The 18,072-nt window shown below is 46.8% G+C and overlaps 1 protein-coding gene across 3 annotated transcripts; it reads left to right on the top strand.

Moving 5' to 3' along the window:
- The first annotated feature begins 5,468 nt into the window (after window positions 1–5,468).
- Window positions 5,469–11,169, top strand: VGLL2 (vestigial like family member 2). 3 transcript variants are annotated; one of them, XM_065734507.1, is made up of 5 exons: window positions 5,469–5,588; window positions 7,166–7,457; window positions 8,661–9,161; window positions 9,323–9,375; window positions 9,999–11,169. In XM_065734507.1, the coding sequence occupies exons 1-5, from the start codon at window positions 5,508–5,510 to the stop codon at window positions 10,080–10,082; spliced, it is 1,011 nt and encodes a 336-aa protein (XP_065590579.1). In that variant the 5' UTR covers window positions 5,469–5,507; the 3' UTR covers window positions 10,083–11,169. The 3 variants fall into 3 exon arrangements, with proteins under 3 accessions (XP_065590579.1, XP_065590572.1, XP_065590563.1); XM_065734500.1 differs by lacking the exon at window positions 9,323–9,375 and having other exon boundaries at window positions 10,160–11,169; XM_065734491.1 differs by lacking the exon at window positions 9,323–9,375.
- Window positions 11,170–18,072: the final 6,903 nt, after the last annotated feature.

Raw genomic sequence — 18,072 nt, 5'->3', positions numbered from 1 at the left:
TCTGACAGTCTTCTTGTTTCCTTGCATTTAGCCACTAGCTTTCTCAAGCTGCAGTCTTTCTCTGCCACCTACCTCCCTCTGTCTGAAACTTTATCTACAAAGGTAAAAAGGAGAACATTTCTAAAATGAAAACAATTATAGAAATAAAGGTCTTCCCATTATAGCACTTATAAGCAAAACATGCAGGTGTATGTCTGTGTTCCATTAAAATAGCAGAGTATGGATATTGCAAAGCAGTTAAGTGGCTATATTGTGTTAATAAGTCTATGCTAAAGCAATTTCTATGAGGCTTGAACACTGCCTGTTGTTACTTCACAGAATCACATAATTTTAGGGGTTGGAAGGGACCTCTAGAGATCATCGAGTCCAACCCCCTGCCAAAACAGATTCCCTACACCAGGTGGCTTTTACCATATAGTAATGAAAATATGCATAACAAACCATAAAAAAATTCTTTTCTGTGATTGGGGATCATTGTTAATGAACATTTTCCCTGATATTGTCTCTGTGTCATGAGCACAGGTAAGAAAATTCTATGTATTATATATAATACATATATATACAAAAAAAAAAAAAACTACTAAAAGATCCTGGCGAATGCATATCAGAACAAGCCCGGTTTGGTGGCTTGGTGACTTGGGTGGTTTGGTGCCTATGAGGCAGAAGCATGCAGTGATTCAGCTCAGATCCCAGTGTGCTGAGGCACATGCATCACAAAAGATACCTGTGCCTTTGAGGACCAGACCGAGCCTGTTCCCATGCCAGTTCATTACAAAGCTTCCATGAGCCTTAACACTGCAAAAGCAAGCCCCACATTCAATGTGCCCAGTGTCTTCTCACACATGTTAATCTATTCCCTCATGACAGCTTCCCTTCCAGCCCAGCACAATGATCTCTTCATCTGCCACAATCAGCAGAGCAGAGACAGGTGATGCCACGGGCTGATGGGCAGAGAGGATTGGGCCAAAGGAATGAGTGACACACACCAGATGCAGACCCGGCCCCACTGCAGCTCCTTGAAATGCATCAGTGAGGGGAAATCGCACTTGCTCCAGCTGCTGTGGAACCCATGGCTGGAGCAGGCACATTAGACAAACCTTCACTCAGTAGTAGCTGTGCATGTGACGAAAAAACAACCACGAGTCAGTTTGGAGAGTGACAGGGAGGGGAAAAATAAATAAATAAAGGAAAAGAGAAAAGTGGAAAAAAAAGCACTCCTTCAAAGAAAGATCAAAATTAACTACAAAATGTTTTGAGATTGAAACTTAAATGTGAAACAAAACTGAGTTCCTCAAGACTGTGAAGGAGAAAATGTCAATGATACATGTCCTTACCATGCTGATGTTTATCTTTAAGCTTCATGAATTCAGTGCCCACAAATGCAATCAAACCAGCAATTTCTGAGCCTGAAATCTTCACCCACCTGGACTCAGGGACACATCACTGGGAAAACCATGGTAACAGTTGCCAAGTCCTAAGAAGAAACAAAGAGCTTTTAGGAAGACTGAACACAGGGACTACAAGGATAAGGAAGAAAAACAGAGGTGTTGATCTTCATTTATTTCAGCCAGATTTCACCAATGAAAACACACAAATCATGTGTCCAACTTCAAGTTAGGTATGTGCTGAATCCTTCAGGCATTTGAGAATAAAATAAGAGCACAGAAATGGGAAGCCTGTTGAAACCAAAATGGTTGTCTCATAGAGGAGGCACTGCACACAAAAATGAAGCACATACCAAATGGATAAAAACACACAGAACTGGGGCAGCAGAAAATGTTTATTATAGGAGTATTTATATTAGATATCCTGTGAACTGTTCAAGATACTCACTGAAAATTTTAAAATTGATATAAAACCTCACCAATAAATTGTGTAGGTAACGTACTGGCAAGAAGTACTGGTGAGTAGGATGGGAAATGGGACGTGTGGAAAGATCTGAGCCTGCTGGAAAGCTAGCGGGCACTTTCAAGCAAAGAGCGTGTGAACAGAGCCAGTAGCAGTGCTGCATGTCTAGGAACACAGCAGGTGGGCAGTGGAAAGGGTCCTGGAAAGAATGACTCTATGGGCAGCACGAGCAGGTGTCATATGATTGCACGGCATCGCCAAAGCTTTGAGTTGGTTTCATGCAGTCTCAGTCAGCTACATGACAGCTCAGAAGAAACATCAGAAATAGCCCCCTACCATCTGTCCTCATCACGATGTAGTCCATAGTTTGGACTCCTAATAGTGAAAATATGTAGAGCACTCAGTGGGAAAGCAGGAAAGTGTGCCCTCCTTGTCTTTAAAGAAGACAAGAAACAAATAAATACAGATTAAAAAAAAAGAAGGAAAAAAAAAAGAAGAAATATATGTAATCCTCAAGCATAAACAGAAGTTGCTAAGAAGGCACTGCACTTCATACATACCTCTAGCAAGAGAAGTGTTAAGAGCAGTAACAAGTTCTTGTTTCAACATTTTTAAACCATTGAAAAATTGTACCGAGTACAAGCAAAAAAAAAAGGTATAAAAAGTGTGCAGAAAATTAAGGAGCTGTATCTGTCTCTTCTTTAAGGAAATAAGAAAAAAAAAGATGGAATAAAAAAGGTTTCAGAAAATATTATGTCTGAAACGACACTTTAGCTACGTGCAATAAGTCACTACATGAAGCAACAGCTGGAAACTGGAGCCAGATCTACTCCAAGTGGAAGTGGGAAGCACTGAAGGCTGTTCAGCACAGTGACAAACTGCTAAGGTAGGGGCAGAACTCCCCATGCAGCCCGTGGTCAGTCAGCAGAATGTGCCTCTCTGGAGTCAGCAGAAGTTTCCTTGAGCTTCTTAAAAACATTATTATCAACTGTGTAAGATATACATTTGTGCTGATTCAAAACTAGGAGAATCTCTACTGACCAATAAATGCTTAATTGCAGAATCATCTGCTGGCTGGGCAGACTGCTGTGCACAGGATGCAGTGCTGGATGCAATGTTCACAGGGATGGTGAGCAGCACATGCCGTCAGCCCTGTCACATTTCCCTTGCCTTTTTGTCCCCATCTTTCTGAATGTTAATGCTTTGGTTGATGGGGTGTTTGCTTGTCCAGAGAACTGTTCACTGTAATACCCCATTCTTTTGTGAAAGATTACAGCTTAATTAGACGATAACTTTGAATTGTGTTACAGGAATGTGCCTAAGGCATGTTGCGAGGTCTGCAACTTGCTGTTTGTCAGATCCCACCGTTCTTCAGCCCTAGCAAGAAGCTGCAAAACAAGATTTCCTTTTCACGTTACTGCTGTGAGACATTACCAGTCTATGAACACAGGCTGAGGCCCATGCCAGTGTTTTAATGGTACATAGCCAGCTCTAATCCATATCCTTTCTAGAAGTGTTCCTCCCCTCATTGCTATCATTACTTTCTCTGTAGGATTACTCAGCTCGTTTTCTTTCAAGCCTTTGTTGTTCCTTATGTGAGTCAACTCACCTAAAGTCCTTTAGTTAGGACCAAGAAAAACCATTTATATATAATTATACTTAAGCAGTGAGGTCATTTTTGAATATAATGATGACCCAAGAGTTCCAGGATCATTTCCTATAGAGACTGATTTCAGAGAGTGCCAAAACAATGCCAACACTTTTTCATGAATGTTCACGCTGCTCTGCCTTAAAGTGCAACAGTTTGCTTGTGTCTTATATTAGATAGTTTTACAGTCGAATAGCTGTTATAAAAGAAGCTGTGTACACACCAAGCCACATCAGTGCCACTTCCAGTAACATGTACTTGGGGGTGAGGTAAACCCACTCAATTCAGCCCTCAGAGAGAGATTCTCCAGGGGACAAAGCCTGGACTCAGCCACGTTGTTGCACACAGTCACATGTGGCTGCTGAACTTTGCTTTTTCTCCTTGTGCAAAGCACATGCTCAGCCATGGCAAGAGTCGGGTGTTACCTTTGCTATTGGAGAAGAGCTTGTGCAACCAACAGGGATGTGTACTGTGCCTTCAGAGCACATGTTCCAAGTGTACTCACTTGTAAAAGTGTCAACCAGCAGACTGCTACCTTTGAGGCAAGCTCCGAGCTCCTCGGGATAGGGATGCTGCCTGCTGGGGACACCAGACGGGGAGTGAGGCCCCATGGTCCCAGTGAGGACCCTCAGGCTCCTGATGCAAGGAGCACTCCTCCACTGAGTGCAGCATTATAGATGCCAGCCATGGAGCGAGTCTTTCCCATTGCTGTGGATATTTGCTTCCTGAACAGGAGAAATGAAGCCAGAGAGTGTTAGATACATTTATTTTTTGGTACCTACAGTCCTTCCCCTTACCATCCCAGCCACGGGCACACAATTAATCTGGGTTGGAAGCATGGAGAGCAGTGCTGGAGTTGAGCTGTACAGCCAGGGCCCTGATTTGCAATGTACAGAAGTACAGAAGTACAGAAAACAAATTTACTGAATTAGGAGAGGGAGAGGAAAAAAAAAAAAGAGAGAGAGAGAGCAAAACAAATTAAACTTTTGCTCATTAAGCAATTACATAGAGTTTTTTGTTTGTTTGTTTGTTTGTTTTCCCCACAACGGATGAGCATTCACAACAGTTCCTAAAATCTGGATTATAAAAATTGTATTTTTGATAAACAAAATAGAGATAAATACAATTTTTTTTTAAATCAAGATTTTCCTCTAAAATGTGATTAAAGAATTCCAGGCCTTCAAAGTTCATTCTTTTCAGTTTTCCCCCGTATTTGTTGAAAATCAAGTAACATTCTTTCATTTTTTTTCCTCGTATTTTTGTCTTCATTTCAAAAGCTTTAAAACTAAGTTCAGTCAGGCCCCTTTCCTCAGTGGCTGTGAGCCGTGCCATGGATGCTTCAAGGGCTGGCACTGACGTGAGAGCTTCCATCACCGTGTTACACTCCGAGCTCTCCTGTGCACTGCTGTCGAAGCGCTCACCTGCCCTCGTACGTGCGCTCAGCGGGAAGCCGTGGAGTAAACCGCTTTGTCTTCCCGACAGGTTGTTTTTACCGCAGGAACCTTGCACAAGCATCCTCATTCATTCCCGGCATTTCCCATCGTACGTTTCTGGGAAGGTTCTTCCCGGCGAGATAACTTTTCTCCCGCTCCGACTGATCCCGGAGCTCCGGTGGCAGCGCTCCCAGGCGCATGCTGGGTCTGGGGGGGGCATTACCTTACCTGCAGGACGGACCCCGCTTCGTCCGGGGAAACCCGCCCCTGCACAGCGGACGGAAGGGAAGGGGCAGGAGCGAGCTGCGGCTGCAGGGGGCTCTACCCGCCCTGCCCTGGGCTGAGCCCCCGACCGCGGAGCCGCAGAGCGGTTGCGGTCGCCGGGAGGGAGCTGCGCTGCGTCGGGGGAAGGCAAAGCCGGGGGGGACCTCAGCGCGGCGCGGTCTCCCCCCCCAATCACTCCTCCCACAGTGAGCTGTGCCTCTTAACCCCCGGGATCCTCCCTCCCGCCGAGCACTGCTCCGCTCCGGAGAACGCGAGTTGATGACCGAAAAACGAATTAGCGGCAGCGGACAGCCATGAGCTGTCTGGATGTTATGTACCAAGTGTATGGTCCCCCCCAGCCGTACTTCGCCGCAGCCTACAGCCCCTACCCGCAGGTACGTGGGGTGGGAGGGGTGGAGTAGGGAGGGTGGCCCCCGGGCCTCACCAAAAGCAAAAAGGGAAAAGGAGAGAGTGAAGGGGGTGGGGTAGGGGAGAAGAGCCGGAGTCTGCGATGGTGAGCGAAGCGGGGCTGCATCCCACCCTGGTGCGGGGCTCGGCACGGTACGTACCGCCGGGTCTGAGAGACAGAACGGGGATTTCAGACCAGAGATGGCAATTAAGGGATTTTTTTTACCTTTTTTTGATTTTTTTTTCTTTCCTGGGACGAGCTCCATCCGAGCTCGGCTGCTGCGGGAAGCGATGCTACAGGGTTGCAGAGGGCGATCGGGGAGGGAGGGCTGCCCGGGGTGCGTCCCGTCCGCCGCCGTGGGAGAAGCAGTGCACCACTCCTCGCGGGGTTACCGGGGATGCTCCCGCTCCAGCCCCGCTCGGCGGCGGGACCCCGCGGGCCGCCCTCGGATTACGCGTGTGCCGCGTGGTGAGATCGGTAAGGGGATGTCTGTGCGTGTGCAGCCCGGGCTGTATGCTGAGCCCCGCGTTCCTGTCGCTGCGGCAGCACCTGCCGCCACCTCTGGGCTTCACGTGTTTCTTTGGAGGTGTTTTTCTTCCTTTTTTTTTTTTTTTAATTATTATTATTTTTCTCCCCTTATCCCTTCGGAATAGGAAAGCGGCATTCCCCAGCAAACGAAAAAAAGGAGTGGTAGAGGCGGAAGCGCCCCGGCCCGCGGGCGGCAGCAGCCCCGGGCGTGCGGGGTCGGGGCGGATGGGCACGGTCCGTTCCGCTCCCTCTCCGCGCAGTCCCGGCGTGGCGGCTCGCGGGACACCTCCAGCCCTGGCAGCGAGGCCGGCATACCTGTTACAAATAGCAAATGATGTCTTCCCCCACCTTGTCCCCCCCCCCTCCCCCCCTTTCCGCCCGTCCGCACGCGGGTGACATTATTTAGGGGTCTAATTATTAGCTCAATAGTTGGCCGAGCCGGCAGCCAAGTGGAAAGGCGGCAGTCACGGAGCGACGCTATTAAATAGTCCGCTCGGCTCGGCTGAGGGCTCCCGGTTCTTCCTCCGGCCCGGTCCGCGTCCCAGGCTCATCTTAAGGAACTCCCGGCGGCTGCGGGCACAGAGACCTCGAGAAACATCCGGCGAACTTCTGAGCGCCCTCTCTTTATTTCCCCCCGCGGGATCCAGTAAAAACAGTGCAGTCTTGTAGGAAATACCTGAGGCTTCCCGCTGCACTGAGACGTATTTGAGGCGGACAGGCTTTGATTTTTTTTTTCCCCTCTTCCTCCCGTTTTCTGCTTTATTTTGTAGGTCGCTCTTCTGCCTTTCCCCCGGTGCCGGGATCCGGCCCGCAAAGCCGGGACTTAGTGCCGGGAGCTAAGTCCCGTGCGTCACCCGCTCCCGTCCGTGCCCGGCTCGGGAGCCCCAGGGGTGCAGCTCCCGCATTCTCCCGCATGGAGCTCGGAGCGCGCCCGGGCGCTGCATCCCGCCTGGCACGGGGACGCAGAGCCGGGACGGGAGCCAGAGCGCCTCGTTGCTCTGTTTCCCGTCCTCCCTTTCTTCTGTCTCCCTCCAGAAACTCGCCTTGTACTCCAAAATGCAAGAAGCCCCGGAGAGCGGCAGCAGCTCCGGCGCCACCAGCTCCTTCCCCAGCCACGCCGCCGCCAGCATCAAGGAGGAGGAGTGCAGCCCCGAGAAGGAGAGGCCCCCCGAGGCCGAGTACATCAGCTCCCGGTGCGTCCTCTTCACCTACTTCCAGGGAGACATCAGCGCCGTAGTGGACGAGCACTTCAGCCGGGCGCTCAGCCAGCCCAGCAGCTTCTCGCTGGGCAGCGCCAAGGCGGCGCGGAACGCCGGCTCCTGGCGGGGTGAGCACCGAGGAGGGGTGCGGGTGTGCAAGGGGTGTGGGGGTGCAGGGCCAGGAGTCACGGCAGGGATCCCCCTCCCTTGGCTTTGAGTCTAGGACTGTGGTGAGCAAAGGTGGGAGCAATATGAGCCGTGGATGCAGGCACAAATCTGTTGTATCTGTGCACAATTTTACACCTCATAGGCTCATGGGGTACCCGGGGTGGCAGGGAACACCTGAACTCAGGCATTGCTATAGAGCAGCTTCAGGGACCATCCCTCATCCTCCACCCGCCTGACTGAGAGCTGATTGCTCACTCTCTCCTTGAACTCCCATCAGTGGTTTCTAAGAGTGAAATACTGGCTAAAGTATTTCACAAGTGGAAGATTCTCAGCACCAAAAGCTGGAAGATTTCTTAGCTCCTCGGGAACTGCTTCCCTTTCTCCTGAGTAACATCAGAAGGTGCAGAGCTGACAAACCTCCCTGGCAAACGTTTGTCTCAGCAACACTGTTCACAATCAGTAGTGCACAGCATCTACTTCTTCACTGTTAGTTATCTATATTCCACTTCACATCGGACAAGAAAAGCACAGAGTCCTTGTCCTTTGCCCTGTCAATCCTCAAAGAACTGCAGAATGCTTCCCAAACATTCTAACAAGAGCCCCAAGAAACAGGCACAAGTGCAGTGCAATAGATAGGGAAATTCCCCACAGATAGATTTATCACATTTAAGCTGATTGCACATCTCACACTGCTCCTGACTGCTGTGAAGCTACACTGAGGCAGCACTGCTTTCCTGTCAGGGTTGGGCATCCTCTAAGGTGTTAAGTCCTCTACTGTGTCAAGTAAATACGTGTTAAGTAAAAGAGGGAGATTAGTACAAAAAAAAAAAAAAAGAAAGAAATCCAACCTTGACAATTGCTGTTGTTCATAATGGTTCTGACTCTCCCTTCTAAGCCTACTCAGTTTCCAGACTGAGAGAAAAAGGTGTTTCCCTCACCTTAGATAACAATCTTTTCCCTAAAGAAGTACTAAGAGAAGCCTGGAGCAAATTACTCCAGCCTTGGGCTAATTGTACTGAATGATGGGCTCGGGAGGGCTGCTGGGGAGCAGTTTCATGTGCTTGGTGGTTGTTTGGAAGATAACTGCAGCAGGAGAGTGAAGCAGAGCCCTAGGGATTGATGCCAGGGCAGAGTGCTCATCCGCCTCTCCTTTCTGCATCTAGATGGCTCCTTCCCAATGAGCCAGCGCAGCTTCCCCCCGTCCTTCTGGAACAGCACCTACCAGCCCTCTTCGGTCCCCGTCACCCTCAGCAGCACCCTGGCCGCCCACAGTGAGCTACCCTTCACCGCTGCCGACCCTTATGCTCCAGCCTCCTCCCTGCACGGCCACCTGCACCAGGGCGGTCCTGAGGCCTGGCATCACGCCCACCACCACCACCATCACCATCCTTACCTCGGGACGCAGAGCACAGCCTACCCCCGCCCCACCGCCATGCACGAGGTCTACGGCCCTCACTTTGACCCTCGCTATGGCTCCCTGCTGGTGCCCACCGCCTCCGTCCGCCCACACCGCCTCACCCCTGCTGCCGTGCCCACACCGGTCAGTCCGCCCTGCGAGCTGGGCAAGGGTGAGGCGGGCCCTGCTGCTGCCTGGACGACGCCGGGACCCTTCCCTAATGCAGCGGGAGATGTGGCACAGAGTCTCGGCCTCAACGTGGACGCAGGTGAAGAGAGGCCCCTGGCCCCTCGGTTCTCCCCAGCTCAGGGCTATCCCTGCCCTGAGGTGGTGGGAGGGGAGGGTTCTGTGTGGAGGGCAGCTAGGGGAAACATACGGGTGTGTGAGCTCCCAACCCATTGTGTGTCCTTCTTTGCACTCCTTGGCCAGGCAAGCAAGGGCAGTGTGTCACCCACTCCACATTTCTGGCTTCCAAGACTGAGGTACTGCTTGCTTTGGGCTTTGCTCTGTGCTGGAAGCCTGATGGAGCCCCGAGGGCTGTGGCTGGGTCCTGCCACAAGGCAGTCACGCAACTCTGTGAATTTCTGCAGCTTTCTAAATGGATTCCTATGCTTATTTTCTTTTTTTCTCCCAATTTTCAAGAAATACTTTTGTATCTGCTGAGTGTGAAAGGGCAACAGTTATCCCTGTGACAAGGGAGGCTACTGCTGGGATGCCTGCCCTACCCCTGGTCAGGTGCTGGGATGTAGGGCTGCATGTCCTCAGTGGTGCTGCAGAGGGGACAGTCACGGCCAGCAGTGCAAGCTGCTTGGGTGGTGTCTGTGGATGCAAGGAAAGCCTCTCAGCTGCTTGGGTTCCTCGTGAAGGAGCCTGGTGACAGCAGTCACTGGTGGTGCAGCTTCACTTCAGGTTAAAAAGGGACGCGTGCCTGTCCTCGTTGCAGCTAGGGCTCTTCTCGCTTTACTGCCTACTTCTAGCCCTGGGGAGCCCAGACTTCAGGCTCAGCCTCTGATCTCATGTGGCAGAAATGGAGTTTGTCTTTCTCTTTCCTTAAATGCCTGTACCTATTTTTTCTTCTTCCCTTTTTTCTTCTCTCCATTCTCAGGTTTGCAGCCTCAGGACAAAAGCAAGGATCTGTACTGGTTTTAGAGCTGTCCTTCATTCTTCCTCCCCTGGCTCTCCCCTGTAGATCTCTGCCTCTAGGCGTGGTGGCATTCAGAGCTGAAGTCGGGTCAGTTTGTAACAGCTTCTGGTCTTGGTTTGCAGCTCGGCGTTACTCCTTCTGTGGCGGATCTCTTCTGAGCTGACGAGCTGACTCAGAGCCTCCCAGACCCCCCTTGCCCTTTTCCAAGCCTACCACAGCCCTGCAGCTCGAGGACAGACAACGGGACTTAAAATGACCTGGCTTTGCAAGGACGATCCTTTAGACTTATTTTGGAGAGGAAAACCCTTCTGTTGAGAGGAGAGCCAAAGACCATGAAATATTTAAACAAACTCCACAGCGAGAACTGCAGTTGGACTATTTTAATAGAGTCAAATGATGTCACAAATGGTGATGCAAAACCACTGGCTTTCTTACAAGGGACGAAGGAAATTGTGATTATTTCAGTGGTGTGAATATTTTTTTATCGCAGTGAAAATTATTTCTCGACTTCAACGTGGGAAGAACTATTATGCAGTTTTGAACTGGATTTTTACTTTACATTGAAGAAAAGTAAAAGGAGAAGAAACTGGAACTCACTAACATTTTTGGACTACTGAGGAGCTAGTCAGATTTTGCAGTATAGTGGTTATGAGTGGCAAGTGTCTAGCTTGGGCCACCTGCCTTGGGCTTACAGAAATGCAGCTGTTCCACAGACAACTGTTCAAACTCCAGAAATATGAAAACCAAGGTGGCACTTCTCAGAATTTGACATAACATTTGCATTGAGTATGTAATGGTTGTTTGTTTTCTTTCTTTCTTTTTTTTTTTTTTTTTTTTTTTTTTACAAGAAACATTTTATGGTGAAAAAAACCCTCTTAAAGAAGGGGGAGAAAGGAAACCCAGGATAAACTGCTGGCCCTCAACCTGATGGCCTTTAAGGGGAACACCAGAAGGCACACGTGGGACAATATGTCTGGGTTGCCTTTAACGCTTCCCTTTGTCTATACTTGTTGCTGTCATTTTGTCACTTTAATAATTGTCTTGTTTTGATTTGAAAAGGGGAATAAGGTATCTATTTAATAGGAGGAAAGCTGCATTAAAGGTATTCCTTCTTTCACCCTGTGTGCTTTTACAGGGAATCAAAACCGAAAAAGAGAAACGAGGCAGATTAGAATCTTCAGGATGTAAAAGGAAGAAATAAATACCTGTAGTGTGGCTGGAGTGAGTTATTTTATTAGTTTGCATTAAAGCTAACTAGAAATCCCAGCAGTTGAAAATATTTTCTTAATGAGTAGAAAATATGTTGAAATACAAAATGTAATGTGGGAGTGCTGCCGTTTAGTGTAGGGTGTCTCTGTAGGATGGGCTGCACCAAGGGTAGCACCCCATATTAAGAGATGTTTCTTCATAAAGTTGATAGAAGAGGGGACTATATTTTGCACTGTGCTATTTTGCACTGGTATATTAAAATGTTATTACAAAGGGTCGAATGACTAATTAAACAGTGCAGAAATAGCAAGTTCACCCTATGCTTGCAAGCTGATGCTTTTACAGGCAAAGCATCAGATCCCAACACTGAAAACAGTGTTTTGTTTTGTTCTGTCTTTTCTTAATGCAACATCTTCAAAGGTTGGCAAAGTTCAGTGCATGTGAGAGGAGAGTCCTGACATCACCCCTCTGGCATCATTCCCTCAGGAGAAGCGGTAGGAAACACTTTTGTGTTGTGATAGGAGATGTTACAATATGAGACTGGCAAAATGTTTGCTGTGCTGGAAATTGAGAACTTGTTGCTCCTCAGTTCCATCTCACCTAGAATTACTTTTACAGGAAAGAACAGGAACTTTAACAGCAAGAAAACAAAAAAGCAGTGAGAATAAATACTGTGAAAAGCTGGCAAGGAGATGTTTTGAAATAAAAGTGGGCAAAACAACCCTGGCCAGAGTGGGCAAAGGGCAGGAGGCGGCTTGTTGTGGTGCTTCAGTCAGACAAGCCCATAGGCATGTTGTCACAGCCCTTGGCTAGTTGGCAGCCTGGAAAGGGCAACCAAACAGCTCCAGATTTTGTAGCGCTCGTTGAGCTACAAATGTTCAAGTCTTCAGTCAAGGAGGAAGGCAGCAGCACTTTGCAGGAGAAAAAATAACTAAAAATTGCATTTAACTTTATTGCTGTAAAGGCTTGAAGACAACAAGGTCATTCTGTGAACAGTAGCCTGCATTTTCTTTAGGCAGTTTTTAAAGTTTTTTTTAATGTCCTTTTCTTCTTTATTTTTTAAGTTTAATTTGGCTCTAATGTTGATTGTGCTTCAGTGCAACTGTTTCCCTTTTCTTTCATTTTTCTCCCTCCTCTCTTAATGAGGAGGACTGGGCAATATAACCCAGATATGTCTGGATACATTCTTGTACTCAGTCATTTTCTGTACTGAAATTTACCACTCATTTTGAATGGGAGCATTTCCAACCATGAGGATTTATGCAATGATATATGCTATTGATATTTGCTCTCCAGATAATCTATTTTTATTGTTGTACTGCGGAAGTACCCAAACATGAAAGTCAAGGGTTTGGCTTACAGTGTTAGGTGCTATGCAAACAGGTTTTAAAAATGCTCCCACTTCAGGTGCTCTGAGGGTGTTTTGGTGAAACCCTGCAGCAGTGTTTTTCTCTGACTGGAGAGACTGCTCACAAGCACCACCTTTGAGGTTTGAGAGTGAAGCTGTGCAGGGCTGGGGCTGCAGTTCTTGTTGCCAGAGCAGAAACTTCATCCTGAGCATTAGGCCGCCCTGCTTAGGGTGGGTGGGTCTCATAATACAGAAGCAGTGTAAATAAAACCTCGGTGCTATTTCATAAATCTGTTTTATTCCTCTTTGCATCATAGCATACTTGCTTAATCAGGAATATGCACAAGAAATCTGTAAATGCAAAAGATATGCTTTCTCGACATTACATGCATCTTGCATGCCATACGCAGACCCCCAGACTCTCTCCTCTGACAGCATTTTTGTACTGACCACTATTGTGGTCATACCCAGGCAAAAAAGATTGTTTTGGTGGTGACATACAAACAGACGTAACTTGTGACAGTTCATACAGGCTCTGGGGGAGGACACAAAGGGCTCAGATTTGTTGAATAGCAGTGTTGAACAAGCCACATTGTCTGCTTAATTTTAACATGGACTTCTCTCTGATATAGCTGCAGTTGCAAGGATGAAGTTCAGGGCCCCCAGGGGAGGGGAAAGGAGGAGAGGAGGGGAGGAGAGAGCCTGAAATCTCCGTACCTTCCTTGGCCCCTGCCCTGCTCGTCCTCAGGGAAATGGATCTGCCTGTCTCCTTGGGTCAGAAGCAGTCCCTCCTCACTTTTCCTTTGATGTCCTATTAAGGTTCACAACAAGCTCTAGCAAGAGCTTAAAGGTTGGTCCCTTTCTAAAAGGGAAGCAAATGCTGTGGATGGCTTTAGATGCACCAAGGCCTCTGACTGGCAGTTCTCGTGCATCTTTTTCTAGGCCAGGGGTGTAATTAAGATGCCCTTTTGATTACAGAAAAGCGAGTCAGCTCCTTGGGGGGTTGTGGTGTCCTGGCTGGCTTCCCTGGCCTGCCACCCAGAGGAGCAGTTGCAGAAGGGGAAAGAGGGAGGCAAGGTGAGATTATTTGGAGCAGTGAGATGCTTGTTTTGGGGGCTAGGCAATGCTGTGTAAGGAAGTGGGAATGAAAGATGGGGAAAGAAGAGAAAAGGGAAAAAAAAGGGAAAAAGAAAAAGAAGGAGAAAGAAAAAAAAACTTTCATTTAAGATCTGGAGCTGCAACCCTGGGAACTGAGTTATTGTTTCCCTCCTACCACAGTCAGCTCACTTTCTGAACTGACCACCCTGAGGAGCAACTCAGACCAGAAGAGTCCCACTGTTTGTGTCTGTCTCTAATTATACCTAAGGAGTTAACTTTGCATCACACTTTCTACTGCTTCCATGACCGTGGACAACACATGAACGCTGGGCAGCAATCCTGTGGGCACTACCTGCAGTGATGAGGCCTGTGCCCTCTCCTCCTGCCTGAGCTCCCTGGGTGCAGTGCCACCTGACCACTGCATTCCTGTTTTGCCTGGCATGGTGAGGCTTCTAGGTGCCTCCTCAATCAGCTTCCCTATTTCTCCTTCTCTGGCTCCATCCACTGACCCCTGCCCCTAGTTCTCCCTGCTCACCCAACCCTTTCTCTACTGCACCTACCACCAGTCCCGTGCTGCAGCCTCAAGGAGCAAAAGGGTGCCTTGATGAGGCACATGAGCTTTGTCATTAGCACCTCTTGCCTGTGGTTGAAGCATCAGTATTTGTACAAGAATCATAACTGAACCAGAAGAGCCAGCACATTGATTTCCAGACCTGCACCCACTCAGGGTCTGAGTCCCTGTTCCAGTGAAATAAACTTTTTTTTCACAAGAAGAATCCTAAAGGGCTGTGACAGCCCCAGTTGCACACAGACACAAATGATTATTTTCTCTTGACAGACCTGCACAGCTCCCTCTGTGTATTTAACTGCGGTCACAGTGAGCTGGATCAGGAAAGGGACACTTGATATCTGCTGTTTCCGTGGTTGAAATATTTGTGAAGTTAGCGCATAATCTGAAAGCAGAAGCTAATAAATTATAGGGTGCTAATTGGGGCCGGAGTGGAGCTGTCAATCATATTATCCTAAACACACAGAGACCCTCATTACCTAAAAAGGCAAGAGAGGCTCCAGGAACAGCTCCCAGTTGTCACTAGCCATGACCTCCACTTCAGTGAGAGCACAGGGAGCCGAGGCAGAGAGTTTGTTCTGCTAAGAAAATGCAAATCCTACCGTCATGAGGGCACTTGTATGTGTTTTTGTTTACCTTCTACAGCAGTGCATTTCCCACGGCACTTGGTTATTTTGCTTTGCTGCCTAATGTGTTGCTCCCATGATTTAAAAAAACATGCATAACTGAAAAGAGTTTGCAATGCTTATATTCACATAGTCCTCAGAGTAACAGGAACAAACTTCTAGTCATGGCCCAACCCCACTGCATACAAGCCTGTCTTCTAGAAATTACTTTATTGCCCACATTTCCTTTTTCTGTTTCTCAGGCCCTGGAAGCATATATGCTTCTGGGAGGCTGTAGGAGCCTATGATCCGACTCAAAACACGACTGTGCAAACATAGCAATAGAGCACCTGCAGTCATTTTGTCACTTGTTTCTTGTTTTCATCAGGATCTATGTGCATAAAATTGAATCAAAGACTGATGAAGAGGATTTCCCACATCACGTTTCCCACAGAAGAATCATGCCTGTATTAGGACAAGAGGCATTTCAGAAAGGCTTGCACTGAGAAAGGGTCTTGAAAAAGATTAGAGGCAACCCAAAAGTGGGAAACCTTGTTTTAGTGATGGCATGACTGTTACACACACACCTGAGAACTGAGCTACAGTGAGGTCAAACCCTCTCCCTTCTTGATGACACCTCAGTGGTTGCCTGGGCTTACTGCTGCCACATCATTAAGCACACAGAGACTCTTAAAGGTTTTTCTAAACATGCCATTTTTTTCTACCATTTGTGATGCCTAACAATTATTTTTATGGTAACCCTGAATGCTGATAAGCATCAGAAATAGTGGCTCTTCATTTCTGCTGTGAAAGTACAGCCTCTAGACTGAAGCCAGGAGCCACCTCTGGGTGGGGTAGGTGAGGGATGTATTTTACCCTGGCTGGGATTCATCATGGACATCCCCTCCCTGTACAAAGCAAAACAGCAGGGCTGCTTGCATCAGGTTGTCATACAGTTGCAATAGAAAGCCCTAAAGAATGGTACTGTGAAAAGAACCCTTCATCTTCATGAAAGTAGTCCATGACCACCTGCAAAACCTGATCCGTTTCCTTCCCAATCAGTGGAAACGTAGTATGTCATGCTGACATCACGTCAAAAACTTCACATTTATGTACTGGAATGTTTTGTTTATGAATTAGAAGCACAAAACTATGTGCAACCCGAAGTGTAAATATGAAGAAATATTTTCTTTCTTTTTAATTTTGGAAATGAAATCAGTGGGTATATCAATACTTGTACAGCTGTTGCTGCTCTCCTCTCTCTTTTCGTAGAATCATAGAATCATTAAGATTGGAAAAGACCACCAAGATCATCTAGTCCAATCATCAACTCGTCACCATCATACCATAGTATGGCTATTTCTGTCAGGAGCTCACCCTGAGGATAAACATACTATTCTCCAAGATTTGCGCTGCTGATACAGAGAATCTTCTTTAAGCTTTCTCAAAATCAGCAAGACCTTTCTGCCTGCAAATGTAGGGTGGCATGCACAGAGTTTGTATACAGAGATCATGCCACTTGTTTGGTTTTAGTCAATTTAGGCAGAGGATAATTCTCTTATTACCTTAAGCAACAGACTCAGAAATTATGGAGTGATGTCATTGTTAAGATGGCTGGTGAGATCATAAGGCTGGACTGTTGGGTTGCTTTCCACTGCTGGGTGTGTGGTGAAGTCAGATTAAAGAGACAGGAAGACATGAGAGATGGTATTCTTATAAAAAGTTCTGTGACTCCCAGAGTTTCTGTAAGAGAAAGCTAAATATATTTGCAACTGGAAATTACTGAGAACTTATGCATTTTCATCCTGGAAAGGTGTGAAAATTGGATGCATAAATACAACAGATTAATCAGAGATCTTAGGTCTTGGTGTCATAACACGTCAACACTCCACTGAATTTCTTGTGGGATGGAGAAAAAAACATAGTTGCTTACCATACTGCACAAGAACACACATACTGAAAGAAAGTGTTTCAGTATCCTCACCTCCAATAATCACTGAATGACTTACACTGCCAGAAAGGTAGGAGGAAAGAAAAAAAGCAGCAAGAAGAAAAGCCAGATTTGTGAACAGTGTTGCAAAAGAGACAGGCATCCAAACAGAGAGTGACTATACAGCTCACTTCTTACTGTAAAAGATAGAAGGCAGTGATGAACATTCCCCAAGTGGGAAATGTCATCTGAAGAAGTTAACACATTATAAAAAAAATATTTTATTCAGTAGTATCATTCATGACTTTGGCAATAATGACAATATTTTGGCATCATCACTTGGCTTTGAAGCTCCAGGTTTCTGATTATTTATTAGAGTTTAAACATAATGTCAGGTAGAGGTGCCAAGTGTCATTATAAATAGAGCCATGATCACTTGAAAAATCCACCTGGTATGCAAGCTCCTGCAGCTCACTACAGCATGCATGTGAAAGAGAAAACTTTGATGAATCAATTAAAGAAATGAAGATGTATTAGAAATACCTTAATAGAGCCATTAGCGCTATTTTAATGACATTCTTCTGTATAATGACTATTTTCACAACTGTTGTAGACTAATTAAATCACCTTTGAGTAGAAAGAACTGAATTTGAATCTAGAAGAAAGGTTACCTTCTCAGTGATTCATGAAATGCATAATCCTAAATCACAAAGAACCAGTTTCACTTGATTTTACTCGGTAGAACCAAACCTGAGGACTGAAAATGTCATAAACATCATGTTACGGTTTAAAAGAAAATAAAAATGAGGCATAAGTTGATTCAAATAGATAGCAAAATTTTCTCTGTTGAAAACAGCTGGAGGGTATCATACAAATGTACATTGGCTCTGGTGTAAGTACTTTAATAAGAATCTTTTTGCCACTTATAAAAGTGGTGAGGAAATCAAGTTTTTAGGGACATAGTGATGCAGATGTTGTCAATCATCTCTGTTATCACTGAATTATAGAATGGCTTGGGTTGGAAGGCACCCCAAGGATCATCATGTTCCAACTCCCTACCACAGGCAAGGTTGCCAACTGGTAGATAAGTGCTAGATCAGGCTATCCAGGGCACCATCCAGCCTGACCTTAAACATATCTAGGGATGGATATCCATAACCTTTCTGAGCAACCTGTTCCAGCACCTCCCCACTCTCTCACTAAAAAACTTTCCCCTGACATCTAATCTAAATCTCTTCTCCTTTAGTTTAAAACCATTCCACCTTGTCCTGTCACCA

Source organism: Cyrtonyx montezumae, unplaced genomic scaffold (assembly GCF_038088225.1).
Source record: "Cyrtonyx montezumae isolate F1298 unplaced genomic scaffold, pur_monq_1.0 scaffold_0, whole genome shotgun sequence".
Taxonomy (NCBI): domain Eukaryota; kingdom Metazoa; phylum Chordata; class Aves; order Galliformes; family Odontophoridae; genus Cyrtonyx; species Cyrtonyx montezumae.
This window is presented reverse-complemented; position numbering and strand designations above follow the sequence as displayed.